General features: G+C 36.2%; 1 protein-coding gene across 1 annotated transcript in view; it reads left to right on the top strand.

Annotated features, from left to right (window-relative positions):
- NSUN7 (NOP2/Sun RNA methyltransferase family member 7) overlaps positions 1-23,391 on the top strand; it is a 42,445-nt gene extending 19,054 nt beyond the window's left edge. The window contains exons 7-11 of the mRNA XM_063108717.1: positions 5,453-5,596; positions 8,544-8,645; positions 12,654-12,771; positions 22,136-22,259; positions 22,756-23,391. Of these exons, the coding sequence (XP_062964787.1) occupies positions 5,453-5,596; positions 8,544-8,645; positions 12,654-12,771; positions 22,136-22,259; positions 22,756-23,391 (1,124 nt within the window). The remainder of the gene's footprint in view (positions 1-5,452; positions 5,597-8,543; positions 8,646-12,653; positions 12,772-22,135; positions 22,260-22,755) is intronic.
- The last annotated feature ends 1,808 nt before the right edge of the window (positions 23,392-25,199 follow it).

The raw sequence follows: 25,199 nt of genomic DNA on the forward strand, positions 1-25,199 counted from the left end.
GGGAGTTTTTTGGTAGAGGTTATGAATTTTTATATATATAGGATTATGTCATCTGTGAACAGTGACAATTTGACTTCATCTTTTCCAATTTAGATGCTCTTTATTTCTTTCTCTTGCCTGATTGCTCTGGCTAATACTTCTAAAAGTATGTTGAATAGGAGTGGTGAGAGTGGGCATCTTTGTCTTGTTCTCAAAGGAAAAGCTTATCCCCATTCAGGATGATGTTGGCAGTGGGTTTGTCATATATAGCTTTTATTGTGTTGAAATATTTTCCTTCTATACCTAATTTGTTGAGAGTATTTTTCAGGGATGCTGAATTTTGTCAAATGCTTTTTCTGCATCTTTTGAGATAATTGTATGGTTTTTGTCCTTGCTTTTGTTGATGTGGTGTATAACAGCTTGGTATTGGAATAAAAACAGACACATGGACCAGTGGAACAGAATAGGAGACCCAGGTACTTACAGCTAACTGATCTTTGACAAAGCCACCAAGAACATACATTAGGGAAAAGACTGCCCCTTCAGTAAATGGTTCTGGGAAAACTAGATATCCATGTGTAGAAGAATGAAAGTAGACCCATATCTCTTGCCATTTAGCAAATCAACTCAAAATGGATTAAAGACTTAAGTATAAGACCTGAAACTATAAAACTCCTAGAAGAAAACACAGGGGAAACACTTCAGGATGTACGACTGGGCAAAGACTTTAAGAATAAGACCCCAAAAGCACAAGCAACAAAAGAAAAAAATAAACAAATGGGATTATATCAAACTAAAAACCTTCTGCACAGCAAAGGAAACAATCAACAGAATGAAAAGACAATCTACTGAATGGGAGAAAATATTTGCAAACCATACATATGACAAGGGATTCATTTCCAGAATACACAAGGAACTCGAACAACTTAAAACAGTAATAATAATAATAACAAAACCCCAAATAATCCAATTAAAAAATGGGCAAATGAGCTGAATAGACGTTTTGCAAAGGAAGACATACAAATGGACAACAGGTACATGAAAAGCCCAACAACATCACTAATCATCATGGAAATGCAATTCAATACCACATTGAGATATTATTTCATCCCATCTGGGACTGGCTATTATCAAAAAGACTGAGAATAACAAATGCTGGCTAGAATGTGGAGAAAAGGGAGCTCTTCTACACTGTTGGTGGGACTGTAAATTAGTACAGCCATTATGGGAAACAGTATGGAGGTTTCTCAAACAACTACAGATAGAACTACCATACGATCCAGCAATCCCACTTCTGAGTATATACCCAAAGGAATAGAAGTCATCACGTGAAGGGGATACCTGTACTCCCATGTTCATCACAGCTCTATTTATAATAGCCAAGATATGGAACCAACCTAAATGTCCATTGATGGGCAACTGGATAAGGAAAATGTGGTATATATACACAATGGAGTACTACTCAGCCACAAAAAAAGAATGAAATTCTGCCATTTGCAGCAACATGCATGAGCTTGGAGAAAATTATGTTAAGAGAAATAAGCCAGGCACAGAAACAAAAATACCACGTCCTCACTCATAAGTGGGAGCTAAGAAAGGAAGAAAGAAAGAAAGAAAGAAAGAAGGAAAGAAAAAAGATCATAATAAAATGTGGGATTTTCAGAAGGAGAGAACAGACTTATAGTTACTAGAAGTGGGAAGAGGGGAGGGAGAGGGGAGATAGGGAATAATTGGGTAAGGGACACAAAAAGTAATTATGATTGGTAATGATGAACATGCTAATAATATTGATTGATCATCACATACTATATACAAATACTGACAGTTAACTCTGTACCCCATAAATATGTATAGATAATAATAATTAAAAAAATAAAAGATTGTCTCATTAAACTGAACAAAAAAAAACCTGATGAAAGAATATAATAAAGATAGAAATTAATGTTATAGAAAACAAACATAATATTCTTTCAACAAAGCATAAATTGACTTTTTGAAAAGACTAATATAATTGGTAAATCTGATTCATCAAGAAGAGAATACAAAACAATTTATCAGTAATAAATAAGGAGATATCACTGCAGATCCTAGACTCATTTAAAACACAATAAAATGATACCACAAACAATTTTATGCCAATACATTGGAACATTTAGATGACGTGGACATACAGAAAGACACAGCTTGCCAAAACTGACACAAGAAGAAATCGAAAATCTGAATATTCTTGAATCTGGCTATTAAGTTCTTAATATTAATGACTATTAATAATCGTATTTATTGAACTCATAAGTGAAAGTTTTCCCACCCACAAAAAACCAAAAAGCAAAAAAAAAAAAATCCTTTATTCCTATAAGGTGTCATCACAGAACTCTACGAAGAATTTTCTTTTTAATTTATTTATTTTTGGCAGCTGGTTGGTATGGGGATCTGAACCCTTGACCTTGGTGTTATAACACTGGCATTCTAACCAACTGACCTAACTGGCCAGCCCTACAAATAATTTAAGGAAGGAAAAATACTCTTTTAGAAAATAGTTCATTTTCTTCCCTCCCTCCCTCCCCTCTCCCTCCCTTCCTTCCTTCCAACTGATATGGGGATCTGAACCCTTGACCTTGGTGTTACTGCTCTCGCAAGTGAGCTAACCAGCCAGCCCTATATTGCATATTTCCTAACAAATTATTGTGGTTGTTATTATTTTTAATAGTTTTGCTTAACATTCATAGTAAAAATGTAAGTGACTTACATACTATCATTACATTATTAGAGTATTCTGAATTTGACTATGTACTTACTTTTACCAGTGAGTTTTATATTTCAAATGTTTTCATGTTACTCATTGGTATCCTTTTCTTTCAGCTTGAAGAACTTTCTTCAGCATTTTTTGTAAGACAGGCCAAGTGGTAATGAACTCCCACAGCTTTTGTTTGTCTGGGAAAGTCTTTATCTCTCCTTTATTTTTTGGTTGGCATTTTTTTTTCCTTCAGCACTTTGAATATATCATCCCACTCTTTCCTGGCCTGTAAAGTTTCTGCTGACAAGTCTGCTGCTAGCCATATTGGAACTCCCTTATGTGTGATTTGTTTTTTAGACTTTGCTGCTTTTAGGATCCTCTCTTTGTCTTTTATTTTTGATAGTCTGATTATAATATGTCACAGCATAGTCTTATTTGAATTAAATCTTATTAGAGATCTTTGACCTTCCAGTACTTGGATATTTATATCTTTCTCCAGGTTTGGAGAATTTTCTGCTGTTATTTCTTTAAATAAGCTCTTTACCCCCTTTATCTTTCTCTACTCCATCTTGAATGATAGTGACTCATACATTTGCCTGTTTGATGCTGTCCCATAAATCCAGAAAGCTTTCTTCATTTCTTTCCATTCTTTTTTCTCCTCTGAGTATATATTTTCAAATAACCTGTCTCTGAGTTCACAGACTTTTTTCTGTTTGATCAGTTCTGTTCTATTACATTTTACATTGTATTTTTGAGCTCCAGGATTTTTTTTTTTAATTTTAGTCTTTCTATTAAATTTCTGAATTATTTTTGTATTGTGCCTTGAAGTTCGCTGAGCTTCCTTAAAACAGCCATCTTGAATTATTTGTCAGGCAGTTTGTCCATTTCCATCTCTTTAGGGTCAGTCACCAGCATCTTGTTTTTCTGTTTGGTGATGTCATATTTTCCTGATAGTCCTTGATCCTTGTGATCCTGCATCAATGCCTATCCACTGAAGTAGGTACTTATTCCAGTCTTCACAGTCTGGCTTTGTCTGGGCACATCCTTCAACAGTAAGCCTGTCCAGAAATTTTAGGCAGGTTGTCTGTGTGGTCCCTTAGCCCATGACTGCTGCAGCCATTGCAGCAATAGGGGTCCAGAACCATGGTGGCTGGTGCAGCACTGGGCTAGAATTCAAGCCCCTGGCTGCTGAGGCCTGCCTGTCACTGTGGGTTTTGGGGAGCCCATGGCTGCTGTAGATAGCCAGAACTCAAGTGATTTGGGCTGGAACTCATGTCCATCTCACACGGGCTGTGGGTTCCTGTCTGGCACCAGGGCGGGTCTAGAGGCTCAGTCCACAGGTACTGGCCTGGAGTCAGGGGTTGTGGGGGTCTGTCCAGTGCTAGGTTTTACTGTGGTAGGCCTGGTATTGAGGTTCAATGCTAAGTTCTATGCTATTTTCCTGTCCTTCCCACAGTGGATGGTATCTCTGTGCTATGTGCCTGGGGTTGGGAGAAGGGTGACAAGTAAAACTATTCTTTCTAACCTCTTCAATGAGTCTTTCCTTATTATTATGCTATAACCAAATATTGTGATCTCTCACCTGGTTTCTTTAGCTCTTGCAAAGGTATTTTCATGTGTAGATAGTTGCTCAAATTGATGTTTTTGTTGGGGGGCAATCATTGGAGAGTCCTATTTCTCCATCTTGCTCCACCCTTTCTATATGCAGACATATTTATAGATTCAAAATAATATGGGGGTGAGTGGTAGAGGGTGCACATGTAGATAAAACAGGATTGACCATGAATGGTTCACTTACTGAAGCTTCATAATGGGTCCTTGAGAATTTATTACGTTATTATGACTATTTTTATAGATGTTTGAACTTTTCAATAAACAGTTTATATGGTGGGGGGTGGGGGTGGAGGAAAGGTCCACTTGACTGAAAAAATGTCAAAAGAGACAGAATAGGAAGAGAGAAAAATTGTTTGGCAAGAAAAAGGGAGTGGGTGGGACAATTTTGGGAGTGATTCTTTAGCAGGTGAGGGGAATGGAGGCTATCGCAGAAGTGGAGAATTGACTTTACGATATGGGCACACATGATTGTAACCTGAGGGAAGGCAGACTCTCTTAAACTAAGTTATAATGTGTGGATGATATTTTACACCCATTTGTATGGGTTCAGCACCTTAGAGTGTGCCTCATAAATGCTACTGACTCCAATTTTTTTCTGGGGAAAATAGAATATAAAAGGGGATAAAAATGGGAAAGGGAAATAACCAATACTGAGCACTTACTGCATACCAGACACCATGCTAAGTTTAGCTACTTTATCTTAATTTTCACTGCAATTATATGAGGTAGGCATTCCATTTTATGAGTAAGGAGATGGAGGCTTAGAGAGATCTTAATCTCACACAGCTAGTAAATCATGAAGTCAGGAGTCAAACTTGAGTCTTTCTGCCTCCAAAACTCACTTCCCCTTCACTGTATCATGCTACTTTAAATTGAAGCTAACGTTCAGAATAGAAAATTTAATTTTAAATTAAAAAATTGTTTCTCTTGTGAAGGAGAAAGCACTATATTAAGAGAATTCCTGTATTAACTTTGGGAAGTTATGAGAGAAGAATAGCCTTTTTTTTTCCGACTACATTGAAAAGAGTTTTTGTAGGGTTGAGGATTTAAAAATAAACAATAAATAGATACTGCATTAAGAATTTTAATATTTTTACATTAATTTTTCTTTGTTTTTTCTCTCAGATATTGAAATACTTCATGAGACATTTATTAACATTGAGTCAAAGGATCACAGGTTACAGAAAGTTAAAGTGATTCTGCTGCTACCTCGTTGTTCAGGACTGGGTGTTAGCAATCCAGTAGAATTTATTTTAAATGAACATGAAGGTACTTGTTTTAATTTTTAAGTTATTGAAGTTAGTTTTTAATCTAAAAAATTATTTAAAATCATTAAAACAGCATATCAAATATATGTGATTGGTATACAGCTACCATATATGAAGTGCTTACTACATGTAAAGTACTTTAAATCTATTACTCATTTAATCCTTATACCAATCCTGTGAGAGACGGGCAAGGCTGATATTTAAAATATTTAATAATTGTAATGGTGTAGGCAATTAGAACAGATGCTGGCCAGTATACTCTTTTGTTATATACCAGAGCTCCAGATGTGGGCATTAAACTTTATCAGCATTTTATAGATGAAAAAACTGAGACTCAGAAAGATTGTTCATTTTTATATGGTCATACAACTAGTTAGTGACAGAGCTGGGATTCAAACTTATATCTGCCTAACTCTAGAGCCTAAGCTCTAAAAATGATGCTAATTAAATCATAATTAGATTATTACAAACTCAAGATTTTTTAACCTCCAGTATGTGTATTTTATGATATGAATACCTCAGACTAAATATTAATTCTAGGGATTAATTAATTAGTCTTCTTTATTAAATTTTAATTATTATTTAACATTAACATTTATTGAGTACTTTTATGTAAGGCACTTTACTTGGATTATTTCATCAAATCCTCACAACAGCTCACTGAACAGTAACTCTTATTATCTCCATTTCACAAATAAGCAATCTGAGGCTCAGAGATGTTACTGACGTCTCCCAGAATCATTGGACTAGTAAATGTCAGATACTGGATTCAAACACAACAGTCAGACTCTGAGGCTGGCACTTTTAATCACTCTCTTAATCACATTAAATTGTCCCAAATTAGCTGAAACTGATTCTTAACTCAAATCCCTTTGTTTACATTGAAAGGCATAGATAAGGTTAACTAGATTAGAAAAAGAAGATCCTCCACCAACATCCAGAATATGGTTACTGCTTTCTGTTTCTAGTAAGGAGAGAATTAAAGATGGAGGAAAAGAAATGAAGGGAAAGGAGCTAGTATTATTGGACACAACAACGTCCCAGACAGTATTCTAGGTAGTGTACATACAGTATCACTTAATAGTCACAATTACTTTCTGAGGATAGCATTATTTTCCCTATGTGACAGAGGAAAAAAACCAAGACTCAGAAAAATTCAGCAAGTTGTTTATGGCCATGTAGCCAATAAAGTAGGAAAGCTGGGATTCACATTCAGGTCAGTTAGCACGTTTTCTTTTCACTGAACTATACTGTCTTTAACTGGGCTTACACTGTACCATGTGGAATTTTGTCTTGCTATAGAAATTTCTTTCCAGAGAGAGTTAAACAGAAGACTAACCAACTCATGTGGGAAAATAATAGGCTGAGAAAATTCCTACATGAACTTTGGGAAATAATCAGGGAAAAATTAGTAGACCCTGAAAGAAAAGGGGAAGAAATAGCAGCAGCTATAATATGCATAGCAGTCAAGAGAACTAGAGCTTAGGACTGTGGGACTCTGGCCTTATCCTGGACATCTTGATGTGAGGATCCAGAAAAAAAAAGTCACAGTTAAAAACAAACTAGAGGCTAGGCGGGGAAAGCCCAAGGAAAATACAAATGACAAAAAGGGAGAAAGTAAAACATTTTCTAGGAATTTGTAATGTTTTGAAAGCCTTGATGAAGAAGTCACAGGATAAGCGAAGAAATGGGCACCTCCTGAAAAAAGGGGGGCTTTTGAAGGAAACTGTACTCAGAGGAGCTAAAAGCCAAAGCAAATAAGGAGCTGCTGACCAGTGACTATGGAAGGAATATTAGTCACAAACTTACGGGGATGAATTTAAAAGATTGTTTTATCAGACTTAGAAACTAGGTGGAAAGAAACAATAATGAGTTAGTTTTGGAAAACATTTTAATGTTGAAAAATGTTAGAACCATTGGGGAATATATGCAGTTGGCCCTTGCCAGCAACTTGGAATTATTTTAAGACAGGATTAAAGAAGTGGATGATAATGGTTTTAGAGTATAATAGTCTACAAATAGTTCTTTAAAAAGTAATGGATAGTTTTAGAATAGAGATAGAAAAATGTGAAGTAAAACTAAATTGGGAAGAAATGAAGTTTAATTAACCTTTAGTGATATTACTGGAATGGGGAACAGCCAGATATGTGCTATAAATAATTGGCTATCATACTCCAGGGACTTCTAGTCAGGCAGGAGAATACAGAATTTAGAAGGTTTGGCTCTCTGGTCAGATTTCTGAGTTAGAATCTTGGCTGTACACATAGTAGCTATATAACCTTAAACAGGTTGTTTAATGTATGTTTAAACAGTTTTCTCAATGGTAAAAGGGATAATAATGCTTCAAGAGGTTGTTAAATAAAATAATCTTGATAAAGTAGCATTCAACATATCTTAGTTAAATATTATCAAGAAATATGTTGAAATTATCTTTTGAAATTTAAAAAATGTAAGACATTATTTCTTGATCTCTTATGAAGACATACATTTGTTTCTCTGAATTTTTTCTTTCAAGAATTATTTTGGGAAGTTAAGTTAATGCTTCCAACTGTATCCTTATGTGTTATTTCCTATCCAGCTCTGACCATAACCCATCAATTCTACTTTGGAAAATAAATCCTATTTTCCCTTTTCTATATTAGTCTCCAGATTGATTGCATTCTCTCTTCTGTACGTAAATGACTTATGTGCCTACTTGGAAGACTATCTCATAGGAACTTGGAGAAAAACATTAAATATTTTCAATATTCTTTTTGAAAAACAATATTAAAACTAAACACAATTACCTTTATTAATTTTTAATGTTACCATTTTAATATTATCTATTTCGTTTTAATAGATTTTTCCATGAAAACTTCCATTAGTAGTCAAAATGTGATAATGTTAATATTTGAAAAGTACCAAATAGTAATATATTTTAAAGTATTTATTTACTTTTTAAAATTTAGGTACAGACTTACTCAAAGATCTCTCTCAAGGAGGCACATCAGAAGATAAACTTCATGTTCTTGCTCAACAGCAATGCGAACAGCTAACACATGCAATGAAATGTAAGTTGGTCATTAGTACAATCATGTTAAAATATGGTGTAAATCTTAGAAACATTAATACTTTATTTATAATCAAGCAGTGAAGTGTGAATCATAAGCAAATTTTCTAGAACATTCAGTCTTAGTGCCTTCATATAACAAAATATTTATTTTTACCAATTTAAGTCTTTTTAAAATATATGCTTTATTATAATTTTTAAAATAGGTTAGCAAGCATAATTTAACAATTGCTTAATACTGAAATGAAATATAATTAAATATAATCATGTACATCTATGATTGTACAGTTTCACCTTTCCTGTTTCTTCTCATTGACTTCTTTCTTGATGCAATTTTTCTGTTGTCATCGTGCCTACTACTAACAACTCTTCTATAGTCCAGACTTTAATCAAGCTCTTATATCTTTTAGTGCTCAATGGAGAACAGAGAGCTGCAATTACAGGTAAAGCCTCGATCTCTCCATCTGAAGTCTGAGTAACGAGGCTCTTTGAGTATCCACATCATTGCTTCTGTCACTCCGTTTAGGCTTTAAGTACCGTTGCCTTTCCACATGTGGACACGAAAATCTAGACGTCTCTGAGAAATTAATAAACTTTTATTAATTCAGTGTGTATTTATCAAGTGCCTGCTCTGGATAAGGCATTTAAGCTGGATGTTAGGCATGTGAATGCGAATGAATCCTGACCTCCAAAGGCTCAAAGTATGTGGTTACAGATAATTCAGTATGTAAAATATAACATAAATGAGGCAGAAATAAGGCAAAATAGAAAGCACAGAGTTCTGCCCATTTAGCTGATGTTGCTAATAAACGTTCATTTGAATGTGATAGTATGTATATGATCTCTGAAATAAGTTTGGATGGAAGATTCAGAAGTTGGTAAATAAAAGATTTACTTGATGCATTTTTATTAAATTTTAATTGAATGTTTAAGGGTTAAAAAGGGCTTCAGAAAGAATCATGAAAAGCAAAGGGATTTTAATGGTGTATGACCTTTTATGATGCCTGTTACTTCCCTGGAGCTGAAAACCTGACTTTTAAAAAGCCCCCACCCATCGGTTTCATTTCTCTAAGTTTTGTTCTTCAAGGTCTCTGTCCCCAAGAGCCGGCTGAGCAGGCTGTACCTAGAGTGTAACATTCTAACTGCTTCCCCCTGGCTAGCCCAAGGTTTCTGTCTCCCCAAGTCTGTTCCCATAAGCAGGCCATATGCGGAGTGGAACACTGTGACCATCTTCCTAGGCTAGGCCAGATGCCAGTCTTATCCCTATAAGACATCCTGCTGCCTCTGGGCGCTGACGCCATTTTTCGGCTCAGCCCGGCAGGTCTGCTTGCCGCTTGCTAATAAAATCTTTTCTTCCTTTACCTGGCTAGTGTCTCCTTCCTCAGTGACCTTACAATGCTAATCAAATATACAGTAATATTTGGCAACTCATGAGATTATGACAGTTTACATTACTGGATGACAGACATACTGTAAATCAAAACAAGTTATATTTAATTTTCCCACAAAACAATGCTACCTTAAGTAGTTAAGTGCCTAATTAGGGGTTTGACTCTAAATTTTGATAGAAATGACTAAAAGCCCCATTTGAAATCAACCACGTAAAAAATAACTATGCTCAGTCCTCTTGTTAGTTGTGAAAATAATTTTTTAAATATTTGAACCTTTATTATTGCTTATTATGTGCCAGGCACCTTTCCATTTATTTTGTATGTATTATTTTATTGAATCTCACCAAATCTTTTCCCTTAGCTCCATGCCTTTTTTGACCAGAGTGACAAAGGGAACCAGCCCCCCCCCCCCACAATTCCCTTACTCTCTAAATTTCCAGCCTTGCCTCTACTTTAAAATCATAAAAAACATATCTCATTATATCCTTTATACCTAGTGATGTCAGTGAACTCAAGAAGCCCTTGACCGCCAGGTCATTCTTCATCTCCTGTATTCTGGTCCCCATAACTCTTTATTTCCCCTTGCCTGTCCCCACCTCCCACTCTGTGCTCTCTAGAACTTATAGTTCTGCATCAGTAAAATCCCCTGTGTTTTAACTTCTTTTTTGAATGTTCTCCTGTTTTTTTCCCCTATAATTTGCCTTTCCCCTGAGAACAGTGTTTGTCTAAATCTCTCCTCGCATTCTGTTTTGAGCATATTACTGTCACACTTTCATCCCTGCCACTAAACTGTAATGGTCTTGTGAGGATCCCCAGTGGCCCCCATGTCGTCACATCAGTGCACAGTCCTCATCTAAGTTGGTCTATCTGTGGCAGTTGACTTAATCGATCACTTTCTCTTCCTTCACACACTTAACTTCACTTGTCTTCTGGACACCACATTTGTGGCTTTCTTTCCCATCTCCCTGGATACCCCCTCTCAACCTCCCTCACTGGGTCCTCCCTATCTCCACACCCTCTTTAACATGGGAATGTGCCACAATTCATGCCTTGGATCTTTTTTCTCTCTGTAACTCACTCCCTTGGTGACCTCATTCAGTCTCATGGTTTTAAGTACTCTACATGACTCCCTAATTTATATTTCCAGTCTGAACTTCTTCCCTGGACTCTAGGCTTGTGTCTCCAGCTGCCTTAATGACATCTCCAGTTGGTGACTAATAGGTATCTCAAAGTTAACGTGTCCAAAATGGAAGACCTGACCTTCCTCCCACAGTACCTGTTCCTCCCAAAGTATTGTCATTTTAGTGGATGACAGTTTTAGACTTCCACTTGTACAGGCTAAAAGCCTTAGCATCATTCATGTCTCCTCTTCCATACCCACAGCCAGTCTGTCAGCAAGTGAAGTGGGTTCTACGTTCAACATATATCCAGAATCCAGCCACCTCCACCACTCTGCTGTGTCCAAACTGTCATCACCTCACACTTGGATTAATGCGATGGCCTCTAATTTGCCTATCAGCTTCCACTCCTCCCCTCTACAGTCTATTCTCAACACAGCAATCAGAGCAATTTTTTGAAAACACATGGCTTCCCATCATAATCAGAGTAAAAATCTAAATCCTTCCACTGGCCTACAGGTCCCTGTACTATCTGGTACTCAGACCATACTTTCTGACCTCATCTCCCACTACTCTCTCCTCGTTCCCTCTGCTCTGATCAGACTGGCCCTTTCACTTGCTTTGAACATGCCAGCCCAGGTCCACTTCAGGCCTACATACTTGCTGTTCCCTTACCTTAGATGCCCTTCCCTAGGTCCTCTGTGGCTGGCTTCCCAATCTCCTAGTCTACCCACAGTTCGCCATCCCAGCAATGCTTTCTCTGACTACCCTATTTGAAACAACTGTATTTCCTCTGAAACTCTCTATCCCTCATCCCTGCTTTGTTTTTCTCTATAAAGAAAAACATTTATCACCTAACAATACTATGTAGTTTTCCTGTTTATTTATATCTTATTATCTTTCTCCCCTAGTAGAAAGTAAGCTTTGCAGCAGCAGGGATTTTAGTCCGTGTTGTTTACTGATGTATTCCAAAGTCTAGAACAGAGCCTGGCATGTGGTAGGTGCTCAATAATCATGAATAAATGAGTGAATTGCAGGTAGTAGTATTTACCTCATTTTACAGATGGAAAATCCAAAACTTTAAGTCATTTGCCCAGGTTCATATAGCAGTAAGTGACAGAATTGGGATTCACATCTAAGTCTCTCTGTTTCTTTAAAGAGTTCTTTAATTAGGCAATATGGCTTGTGGAGGAATGGCTGGAAGTATCAAGCTCATGGTCATGTGCAGTATTTATTTCTTTCTGTTTGTAACTAGGTTGGTCATGTTGATTAAATTTTCAATTTCCATACAAGCCAGTTAGATTTTACTTTATGTATTGGCCACAGACTACTCTACTAATATAAGCTTTTGCTTTAAAGTGGAGCTATTCAAGCAACTGTGGAAATTATTCACATCAAAACCATGTGGTATTAGTATCAAATATATGTTTGGAAACATAGCAAATTTGTATAGGATTGTTAATGGAGTCATTATGTTGATTACATCTTCTTTAAATATAGTTCCTAAAGCTCAAGCAATTGTTTACTGCACATGTTCAGTTTATCCAGAAGAAAATGAAGCTGTTGTTAAGAAAGCACTGGAATTTCAAAACCATGGGATTAAAGTACAACCCTATAGGTAAGAAAAGAAAGGATTCTTCTAAACAACTAAAACAATCAAATATTTTTGACAGTGAAAAATATGATTTTCTAAGTTTTATAAAGACATTCCACTTCTTTTTTATTAGACTTTAATATGATCAAATAGCCTAGCTTCTTACAACTTTAAAGTAAATTCTGTTGAGCCGTTAGAACAGCTTGGCATGGGCATTTTCTTATACATTAAAAGATTCTTTTGTTTTTGTTATTATTGTTCAAGCTAAAGGCATTTTGGCTTTGACCTGATTGGTTTCTGGACAAATTGGGTACAAATTTCATATCCTTGTTTTGGATACATGTATACCTCAGTAAAAGAAAAATAAGTATATAAAATATTCTCAGAAATAGACAGAAAATTGGATGTTTGTTATCTGAAAATATAAATTTCTTAAGCCTTTTTTATCCTTTGGTAGTCAATAGGACTGAAGTAAAAATAACCTACTTATCTATAGTAGCTGCTAGGTAAAATGCTGCAATAAACGAGGGTAGAGAGAAGGAGCATTAGTGTTACAATATGAACTGTGGATATCAAGATTAGGAGTAGATCTAAAGATAAACGATACCAATTAGTTGACAATGAATAAAGTATTTTTAACATCTTTTTTTACTTATTTCTCATGCGAACCTTTCCTCCAATTATTAATATGCATATAGTCTGCTCCCTCCTTTTCGCTTGATATTTTCCCTTTGCCATTTCACAAGTGGACGTGTTAATCACGTCTGCATTTCCCTTCTTGCTGGCTTTCCTTCCTTATTTAGTAGCTCCTGCTGGTGGCAACAGTTGACCTCATGGACTGAGAGCGCCTCAACATAGCGTTAGCTAAATCGCCATCTAGTGGCAAAGAGCATTATTGCATGTATATAGACAAATTGGTGAATGTGGAATGTTACCACTCTTGATTTGTCAGGGATAAGGTTCTTAAGAATATAGTATGGCAAAAGTGGAGGAATATATATATATATATTTTAAAGATGACCGGTAAGGGGACCTTAACCCTTGACTTGGTGTTGTCACACCACACTCTCCCAAGAGAGCTAACCGGCCATCCCTATATAGGGATCTGAACCTGTGGCCTTGGTGTTATCAGCACCACACTCTCCGAAGTGAGCCACCGGCTTGCCCCAAATGTGGAGGAATATCTATATTTTGTCTTGGGTAAGTCATGATTAATGATTAATGTGTAATGTGAAATAAAATAGACAAGTAATATTTAAAGACACAAAGGCATAATAATTCGTATTCTAGATTTGTCTGAGATTCGAGATCAAATTGAAGAGTGTATGTTCAAAAGGTTTATAACTACTTATTGGGGATGCTGTCAAAAGAAATTATGCATTGCCTAGGGAATTATACTAGATGGCTTCTAAAAATCATTTCTTAATACTTCAATGTGGTAGAATTTAGGGTTGAGAATAATATTATGTCACCTAATCTAATCACCTACCTATTACTTATATTTCCTTTTAATAGCCCAGAAATATTCAGCTCATTTTATAACACTGTGCTGTAACCAGCTGAGGTAACTGGCCAGCCCTCATTTTAGATTTCAGCCATCATAATACTTACCCTAGGCCTATGTAGATTTTTTTTCTTGTCCCCTGCTGTAAAAACCTCACACGTTACAGAAATACTAATTTACAAAGAAAAAGTTTTCCCAAATCCCATCCTCTTTGATATAACCATTCTTAACAGTTTGATTTATAGTCTTCTAGATTTTTCCAGCACTGAAGAATGTGCATATTTTAAGTTTTAATTGGTACTATCAAATTACCCACCAAAATACTCACTCTTATAAACCCGTTTCCCGGCAGCTTCACAATTGCTGAGTTTTATCAGACTTTTAAATCTTTACCAATCTGAAGGGTGAAGAGATGAGATCTCACTGTTGATTACATTTTTATTTCTTTATTAATGAGGTTGAGTGTGTTTCCTGTTTACTGACTGGGCAGTGTACTGTGGAGTAGTTGAGAGTAGTCTTCAAAAATTTTTGCTCAAGTACTCTCTAAACATTTTTTAAATAATTACGTATCTTGTTCTTTATTTTAAAGTTGATGTCTAACATTTTTTTATCATACTTTTAAATGGTTACAAAATATATTATTTCTAGAATATTACATATGTGTTTTAAGTATATTTCTGTTAAATCTTGGGACCTGAGATTTATCTTACTCGATTTATGTAAGGATGCAAAATTTGTTACCCGTTTTACAGAACTAGTTGTCATTGTCAAAACCAGGTTTACTTTGTCAGAAAAAGTCTGACTTTATTCTTTAATAAAGATTCTCTTCTGATTTACTTCTAAATTTTAATTCTAAAATAGATGGTACATAGAAGGAGGAAGGGGAATGGAGGAAAAGGGAGGGAAAGGAGGGAAGGGAGAGAGGAAGGAAGGTAGGTAGATAGGTAGGTAGCAAGGTTGATCAAGAACAGAACTTTGTTGAGAGTTTGACACCCTCTTAAAGATTTCTTACCTGAACACTGCTTTGTCTTGGGAGAAGAGAGCCACATTCCTGAGTTGTCCCTTTGTTCAGTGCCCTCAGATTTTAACATATCAGGACAATGTACTATAATAAGGTATGCCTTTTTTTGTTAAGTGGGAGAAGGATACCGTGCATGAAGAGGAGAGAAATGTGGTGGTAAAATATAGTTAATGATACTACCTACCTCCTTAGGTCTTGCAGGGATTGCATATATGAATATGCGAACAGTCCCTGGCACATAATAAATGTTCAATAATTTTTAATTATGGCTGTTATTATTAATCTGTAAATTGCATGTTCATGTGTTTTGCCACTTTTGCAACTGCATTATTCATCTTTTTCTTCTTTTTATATGTCTTATTGTATATTGAGGACACTAGCTGTTTTCATATGTTATAAATATTTTTTAGATTGTTGCTTATCTTTTAAAAATATTTTTAAATAAAAACTTTAAAAATTTGCTTTAAAGAAATTTAACATTTCTATGTAGACAGTTTTATCAATCTTTTCATTATGGCATCCACATTTTGTATTATATTGATACTTAGCTTATAAATGCTTATGGAAGTTTTCTTCTAGTAATTTTATAATTTAATCCTTTTTATATTTAAATAATTGATTTCTCTGCTGTTTATATTGATAAGAGTAAAGTACATATCAAGCTTTATTTTTTCCCCAAATAATCCTTCCCTGCTCCCTCCCCCCACTGATTTAAAATGCTATCTTTTTTATGAGCAATATTCCGATATAAACTTTAAAAGTTTTTTTTTTGGTGGCTGGCATGAGGTTCTGAACTGTTTACCTTGGTGTTACACCACTAAACTCTAACCAGCTGAGCTAACTGGCTGGCCCTCCGCTGTATGCTTCTGTACTATTCCTTTGATGTTTGGCTGTTTCTTTCTTTCTTTTTTTTTTTTTTTTAAAAGATCACCGGTAAGGGAATCTTAGCCCTTAACTTGGTGTTGTCAGCACCACGCTCACCCAGTGAGCTAATTGGCCATCCCTGTATAGGGATCTGAACCCATCGCCCTGGTGTTATGAGCACCACACTCTCCCGAGTGAGCCATGGGCTGGGCCTGATGTTTGGCTGTTTCTATACTAATATGATAATGCTTTAATTACTATAGTTTAAAATGGTTTTCTTCTAAAATTTTATTTTTAAATTTTTGTTAGTTTAAAAAAACACTCCCACATTTGCATATCAAGTAAACAATCCAAAGATGCATAATGAAAAGGTTAATAATTTCCTATATCTCTTCACCTCTGAATCCCAAAGTATCCCCATAGCAGGCTGAAGCAGGGGTCCTGGAGTTCCCTTAATGAGCCAGGTATAACCTTTTTGTTCCTTTTTATTATGTGAAGGTTCAGAAGGGCACTAGAAGGTTCAGAGGGAGCAAGGGGGCATAAGCCTAGAAATTATATTTTTACCACTGGTACAAGCCAAATATCAGCTATATGAATGTGTGTTCATATATTATGTTATAGATAATTTATCTATTAAATATGTGTAACTGTTCCTACTTTATTAATAAAGTTTTTAATTGAGATATAATTCAAATATTATAAAATTCACCACTTTAAAGTGTACAGTTCAGTGCTTTTTAAACATATTCGCAAAGTTGTGCAACCATTACCACCGTCTACTTCCAGAACATTTTTATCACTCTAAAAAGAAACCCATACCATTAGCAGTCACTTTCTGTTCCAGTCACTGTCAACCACTAATCTACTTCCTGTCTCTATGGACTTGCCTGTTCTGGACATTTCATACATATGTAATCATATAACATATGGCCTTTTGTGTCTGGCTTCTTTCATTTAGCGTAATGTTTTCAAGGTTCATCCACACTGTAAAAGTGTGAAAACTTCATTCCTTTTTAAGGCCAAACAATGTACTGCACTGTATGGATATGCCATCTTTTGTTTATCCATTCATCATTTGTTTCCATCTTTCAGATGTTAAGAATAGTGCTGCTATAAAATTCGTGTACAAGTTTTTGTGCAGACATAAGTTTTCATTTCTCTTCAGTATACATCTAGGATTGCTGGGTCATGTGGTGACTCCATGTTTAATTGTTGGAGGAGCTGCTAGACTGTTTTCCAAAGTGGTAGTAGCATCATTCTACGTTTCCACCAACAGTGTAGGAAAGTTTCAGTTTCTCCACCTCCTCACCAATGCTTGTCATCTTTTTTTTTTTTTTTTTAATTCTAGCCAGCCTAGTGGGTGTGAAATGGTATTTCATTATGATTTTGATTTGCATTTCCCTGATGACTAGAGATGTTGAATATTTTTTCATGTGCTTATTGGCCATTTCTATATCTTCCTTGGACAAAAGTCTATTCAAATTCATTGCCAATTTTTAAATTGGGTTATTTGTCTTTTTACTGTTGAGTTGTGAGAGTCCCTTCTGTTTACCAGACCCTTAGCACATATATAATTTGCAGATATTTTCTCTCATTCTATGGCTGTCCTTTTGCTTTCTTTTTTGTGTGTTTTTGTTTTGGCAGCTGGCCAGAATGGGGATCAGAACACTTGACCTTGGTGTTATCAGCATCACGCTGTGACCACATGAGCTAACTGGCCAGCCCCTTTCTGCTTTCTTGATAGTGCCTTTAGATGCACAAAAGTTTTTAATTTTGATGAAGTACAGTTTATCTGTTTTTTATTTTGTTGCTTATACTTTAGGTATCTTATCTAAGGTTAAGAAGATTTATGCCTGTGTTTTCTTCTACGAGTCTTGTTGTCTTAGTTCTTACATTTAGGTCTATGATCCATTTTGATTGATTTTTGTATATGGTATGAGTTAGGGGTTCAACTTCATTGTTCTGCATGTTGCTCTCCAGTTGTCCTACCACCACTCGTTGAAAAGACTGTTCTTTCCCCATTGAAGGGTCTTGGCACTCTTGTTGAAAATCAATCAATTATAGATGTGTGGGTTTATTTATGGACTCCCATTCTATTCCACTGATTTATATGTCTATACAGTCATCCCTGGGTATTCATGGGGGATTAGTTCCAGGACCCCCCAGGGACACCAAAATCCAAGGATGTTCAAGTCCCTGACATAAAATGGCACAGTATTTGCATATAACCTATGCACATCCTCCCATATACTTTAAATTAACCCTAGGTTATTTATAGTACAGAACACAGTGTAAATGCTATGTAAATAGCTGTTATACTGTATTGTTTAGGGAATAAAGACAAGAAAAAAAAGTCTGTACATGGTCAGTACAGATGCAACCATCTTAGGCCTAATGACATTTTTGATCCACGGTTGTTTGAATCCATGGAGGTGGCAGCCATGGATATGGAGGGCCAACTGTACTTAAGCCAGCACCACAATAAGAGGTTTTAAAAATCAACAGTGGCTGCCCAGCTTTATGAAAAGTGTTGTAGCATTTAATGATGTGATCAAATGTTTTTTCTCATCTGACATTATAAGATGGTGGTGAATTACATTAAGAATTTTCTAATAGTGAACAGTCTTTGAGCTTGAGGTCTAGGTTGTGTTCTCTTTTGATTTTCTGTTACCTACTGGAGGGTAGGGAAGGTGAGTGGTGCACAAGAGGGACTGGATTGCTGTTCCTGCGTTGGCTGTCATTATGACAATCAACAATTGCATATGCCTGGCTTCTGATGGATAATTTGCTCGCCTGGTCTCTTTGTTTCAGGACCCTGTTATTCTCATTGCTGTCAGTGAGCCCTGTTCCATAACAGCATCTCCTACTGTCAGCCCTGGCCTACAGAGGAAAGCTACCACCAAACTGCTCAGTGCTGTTGGGCCCTCTCACCCGCATATTCCTTGTTGCTTTGATGAAGGGTGTATTCTCTGGGAGGGTCTTCCTCTCAACATAGTCCTCTGGTGGGTTTTCCAGCCTTAATAGTATATCCACTGCAGCAAGCTCATTTTTAGGAGTCATTTTATCCTTACTGCCACCGTCAACTGTGTAGTCTGGCATTTCCACTTCACTTAGTCGTGTGTATTAGTTTTCTTTTTCTGCTTAAGAAATTGCCGCAAACTTAGCAGCTAAAAACACCTATTAATTAGCTCACAATTCTGCAGGTCAGATATCTGGCATGGCATAGCTGGGTTCTCTGCTCAGGGTATCAGCCAGGCTGAGTTCTTCTCTGGAGGTTCTGGAGAACAATCCACTTCCAAGCCCTTTCTTCTGGTTGAGGGACTGAGGTCCTCGTTTCCTTGCTGTCTGTCAATCTAAGACTGCTCTTGGCTCCTAGAAGCCACCTTCATTCCTTGCCATGAGACTCCCTCCATCCTCAAGCCAGCAGTGGGACATCACATCCACCCATGTTTTGAATCTGATTTCTTCCACCTCTGACCTCTAAACCCAGATTTAAAAGGCTCATGTGATTAGGTCAGGTCCACCCAGATAATATCTACATCTTAAGGTTAACTAATTTGTAACGTTAACTATATCTGCAAAATTTCGTTGCCATGTGTATTATTTTCCTGAGCTGCTGAAACAAATTACCCCAAACTTTGTTGCTTATAAAAGCAGAAATTTATTCTTTAATGGTTCTGGAGGCCAGAAGTCCTAAGTCTCAAGGCATTGGCAGGGTTGGTTCCTTCTGGAGCCTGTGCTGGAGAATCCGTCCATGCTCTCTTAGCTTCTGGTGGATGCTGGCTGTCCTTGGTATTCTTTGACCTGTAGCTGCATCACTGCAATCTCTGCCTCTATCTTCACATGGGAAGAAGTCCCCATGTGCGTCTCAGTGTGTCCTCTCCTCTACAGGGACACCAGTATTGGATTTAGGGTCCACCCTCCTCCAGAATGACCTCATCCTAACTAATTATATCTGCAAAGGCCCTATTTTCAAACAAGGTTACATTCTGGGGTTTGGGGTAAACATGAATTTTGGGGGGACACCATTCAACCCATAACAAATTGACATCTGACTCATGTGCAAATTGACATCTGACTCGTACAAAATAACATTCATCCTACCTCAACATCCCCCCAAATCTTCATCTATTCCAGGATCAGTTATAAATCCAAAAATCTCATCTAGTTGTCATCAACTCAGAAAATCCCAAATGTCATCATTTAAATTAGGTATAAGTGAAGCTCTGGCTATGATCTTATTTTACTATTCAAACAAATGGGCTGTAAGCTGGGGTTTGGAAATCATTTTGTAGGGGTAACTTCTGAAAGTGAACTTGACCAATCTTAATTATGGATTACTATTACAATGTTAAAAGATAGCATATATGTAGCTAAATATATAATTGTCTTATTCAACAAATATTTATTGAACACGTACAATGTACCAGGCACTCTACTAAGGGCTAGCAATGTTATCAGTGAATTAAAATGGACAGAAATCACAACCTTCATATTTACATTCTGGAGCTAAATATGTTACAAGTTGGTAAGAAATTATTTTCATAGAATATCCTTTACCTAATATATAAGTAAATAATTTTTTTGATGATTTCTGTTTATGTAGAGAACAAGCATATATGAATAAGCTTCAGAAATTCAGTTGGCTGGTTACAAGGTTGGCTGGAGGAGCAACTAACTCTCTTGCCTTTAGAACCTACATAACTATTACATTTCAGATAAGTTCCAACACTATTTGCCAGGCCATTTATTTATTTATTTAGCACCGCCATCTGTCAGATTCTTTGGCATGTCATTTGAGGTCATGTATGTCGGTCCCGATTCTAAGTGATCTCTGTATCTCCTTTCCTTATGCCCCAGCCACATGGAACTACTGTACTTGCTGTACACTGAATATTCATTTTCATGATGCTTGTGCTTTTGTTCATACTTTTCTGTCTAGAATCACCTTCTTTACCTTATTGTAAACCTACTCATTCTTCAAGACATAGGGCCAATGCTACTTTCTCATATTTGCTATGTCCCATAGCCAGAATTAATTGCACCTTACTCTGCATTCCTTCTTAATTTTGTCTGTACTTAGCTTAACATTCTTATTTGGTCTTCTTTATATTATCGTAAGCTGTTTTGTTTCCCCAAATAAGTTGTAAGCTATTTAAGAGAATTAATGGTTTATTCATGTGCTTTGCACATAGTAGGCAAATAATGAATAAATATATTTTAAAATTGGTTTTAAATTTCAGAAGACAAATTATTAAAAAATTTCCTGATATTTTAATTCATGTGAAACAGAGTTTAATTGCTTTGGCTTCCTAAGTATATTTTAATTCTAAAGGCATGAAAATATAAGAATCACTTATTATTTATGAATGAACCACTTACTGTTAAATGAGAAATTAAATATTAAATATAAAGCCCCAAATTTTATTTTGAACAAATTACTGATTACAGATTATTATATTTCTGACACAAAGTCTTTTCTTTGTTATGTACTTTCTTGAATACTAATTAACTCATCCTTTAAAACTCAAAAAGTGATTGGGAAGAATAACGTAGTTAAAATGATAGGCTATATTTTAACATTACAATTGTGCAAAAAGTAACGAAAAGAAAGAAGTGCCAGAACTTTGTATTTGTTATCATGTGGACATATAGGAAATTTTGGATTATACCTTTGTGATTACTATACATATTTACGTGCTTTGATCATGGAAGCCTTTTGTTAACATATCAGTGACTTGGGGAAGAGACTTTAGTTTGTTAAAAGTTTGTTATTCACGGCATAGTTGTTTAAAGATGGAGAATTTAGACAGTATAATAGAGTTAATTTGAAGTATTAGAGCTTTTAACACATAATAGTATTTTGGGTACTTATTTAAATAGTATTTATTTAAATGATTGGTAAAACATAACAAGAAAATTTAGTTGCAACTTACTTTCTTCCTGTCTCGGCAAAGAAGCCATCGTAACTATTAAATGTTTGCTCGTATCTACTGCAGGCTTAGTCCTCCTGTTCTTCCACTGTGCTCTTTGAAGGAAGTACATCTGTCTACTGATAAATTTTTCAGAATGGAACCATCTGAAACTACCAATGGTTGTTTTCTTTCTATTTTAACAAGGGAGGTAAGGAAAAAAAATCCCAGTCCCTGTCATATCTTGGAATTAACAAAGCCGCATAAGAGGAACCTGGGGCTTTGTGAACGTTTTGGAATGGTGTGCGTGTATTTCATAAATAGCTAAAGGGCAGGAAGAAGAATTACTGCCGTGTGGCAAATAATCCCTGTTCTTGATCCTTCTCCTGAGTGTTCCTCGTTTGCCTGCCCCCACCCCCACCGCTCTGAGCACTTTGTCAACATTTAGTGCATCTTCCCTCACATATAAGAAATAAGCTGTGTAATTCTTTTTCTATCAGGTTCATAAATGCGGAGGTTTAAGTAAAAAAAAAAAAAAAAAGTCGTTTGCTGAGGCTTATGAGATATAGGGGACCAAGACCTAAAAACTATTCTTTTTTTTAGTATAATAAAGATACTGTTTGTTCTTATTGAAATACTGATAAATACTTGTAATATACACAGTAATAACTAACTCCCACATTTAGTAACTGCTTCTTTAATTGTAGCGGGACCCATCTGAGACAGTGTCTGTGAAAGATGTTTTGGCCCGAGCTGCAGCAAAGGGTCTACTGGATGGGATTGAATTGGGTAAATCATCAAAACGTGAGAAGAAGAAGAAAAAATTAAAAACATCATGGCCAAAAGCTCCCACTACTGACAATGACATCCAAATGAAAATTGCTGAGTTCCTGAATCGAGAAGCTAAAGTTAATGCTAATCAATCAGAGACATTAATAACAAAAACTCCTCTTCCACAGAAAAGTACAAGTCAAGTGTGTGCTTCCTCACAGATTAGAAAACCCAACAAGCCCAACATCAATCCTTTAGTGCCCACGTTCATGAAGAACGCCTGTCCCTCTAGGCCATATGAACGGCAGACAAACTTTGTAAGACCTAGACCGGAAGACAGACTGATTGCTCTGAAGCCCGTCGAGATTGTTTTGCCTCCAGTAATCCTGCCATTTTCAAGTCCCCAAGGGATCAGATCTCAGCTACCGACTCAGCATTTTTACTGTCGTTGGGTTGGACCCAAGACTGTTGGGTCCAGCAGCCTTCCCACACCATCAATATCCAGAAGAGGGGAGAAGCCTAAAGAAAAGTTACCTTCCTCCCTACTCAGGCGTCCTCGACCGTGGCTTTGACTATCTTGTCTTTTACAGGGGCGAGAAGCAGTTGATTTTTTTTCAAAGTCTGGTATTTCTCAGAAGGTTAGAAATCCCTACAGAAGATACTCATCCTTTCAGTCACCAAGTATCTTCTAAATGTGATATTGCCTTCAGAGAACTAAGACAAGTGAGAAACGGTAACGTAGGAGATTAAGCAAAGCAGAGTTCAGAGATTTCAGTAGCTCGGTGCTGCTGAGCTTGTCCAGTTGTAGACTCAGTATCAGTTGATAGAACTTGTCTCAGCCCTGTTAACTTTCAGTCTAAAAGCTGCAACAATTTCTCCTGAACGGAAACACTATCAGCCTTATAGCAGGCTGCTTTTCAAAGTTGTGAGGCAGTCCATTATGGAATAGATGCCAGCCCTTTCCTGCCACCCTGAGACAGCGCTTCAGTATCCAGGCAATTGTAGTTTAACTTTTTCAATCATGTTTGAGGTTGACTTTTCCTTAAATAACAGTCTGTTCTTTAAGCAGGGCATGACGTGAGTTTTGGTAATGTTACTGAGCCTGAGTATGATAGGAAGCACAGGAGGTTCCAAAGTGCCAGGTGTGTGTAGCTCAGATGTTCATGTACAGAGTGCAGAGTGTTTCTCATTGGAAGAGCTTCCAGGATCCTGAGTAGATTGAATATAGTTCTCTCTCCCTTCTGATCATTTATACCAAACACTATTAAAAAAACAAAACAAAACAAAACAAATTTCCATCTAAATATTAATTCTGAGGAAGAGGCAAAACAAATACAAGTGATAACTATTTTGTTGAAAAACCCATAAAAATTTCTGATTCTGCTCAAAGATTAGGTGATACAGCAAAATCTACAAGTCATTTCAAATGGCACACAGTAATCAAATTTTGGTAAATCACTTCTGATGTGCAATTAAAATATATTGTAGCACTATGCTAATTATATTAAATGTCAACTCATCTTGAATGTATTATCAGTTGCCTACCAAGGACTGGTATGTTGATCATTTCTGGGTCTATGATTTTTTCCGTCATGGCCAACAGAAATTGACATTAAATAGAATAAGTTGCAACTAAAAATCTTACTGCTTAAAAAAAGTTCATAGACACACTCATAAAGTTTGAATTTAAAGTTTTAATTTCAGAATTCAGTTTTGTAGAAGTGTTACATAAATTCCTAAATGCTCAATTCAGGTGGCATGATTTTAGAAAATTATCCTCTTCAAGATAAGTATTTAGGTCTATTTCAGCTCTAATAGTCTATTCTTTATTTTCTCACGTAAAGTGAGGATTTTTAAAAATGGTGAATTTCATTTTAGTAGTAATAAATTATTTTCTTTTAGCTGAAGATTTACATTTATCAGTAAAATGCGTCAGTGAAGAAAGGAAACGAGACTATACTTGAACCAGGCTTACCATATTTCAGATCCCAAATTCTTATGTTAATTATGACTCTTGAAAAGTACAGAAATGTTTCAAGTGCTCAGCTTATTTTATTAATTTTAAAAATCAAAAAGTATATATCTTTGTTCTAAAATTATAGTATGTGTTTCATTCTCCTGTTCCCACCCAAATCTCTATCTGGCATAGCATCCCATGCCTCCAGAAGGCCAGTGCAGCTTAATTTGACGTTCAGTAAAGAGCTGGTATTTTATCTCAGGAATCCTTCATCCTCTTCCTTCCCTCTCCCCTACCCCATACTGAAAGGAATTTTATTGTCCAAAAGTAGCAGGTCCGAGATTTTTATTTTCAAGTGTGTTTTCTGTGATAATTCTCGTTGTTATGAAATAGTTTAGGATTTTTTTCTAATTTCTGTAGCAG

This window comes from Cynocephalus volans, chromosome 9 (assembly GCF_027409185.1).
Source record: "Cynocephalus volans isolate mCynVol1 chromosome 9, mCynVol1.pri, whole genome shotgun sequence".
In the NCBI taxonomy this organism is placed as follows: Eukaryota; Metazoa; Chordata; class Mammalia; order Dermoptera; family Cynocephalidae; genus Cynocephalus; species Cynocephalus volans.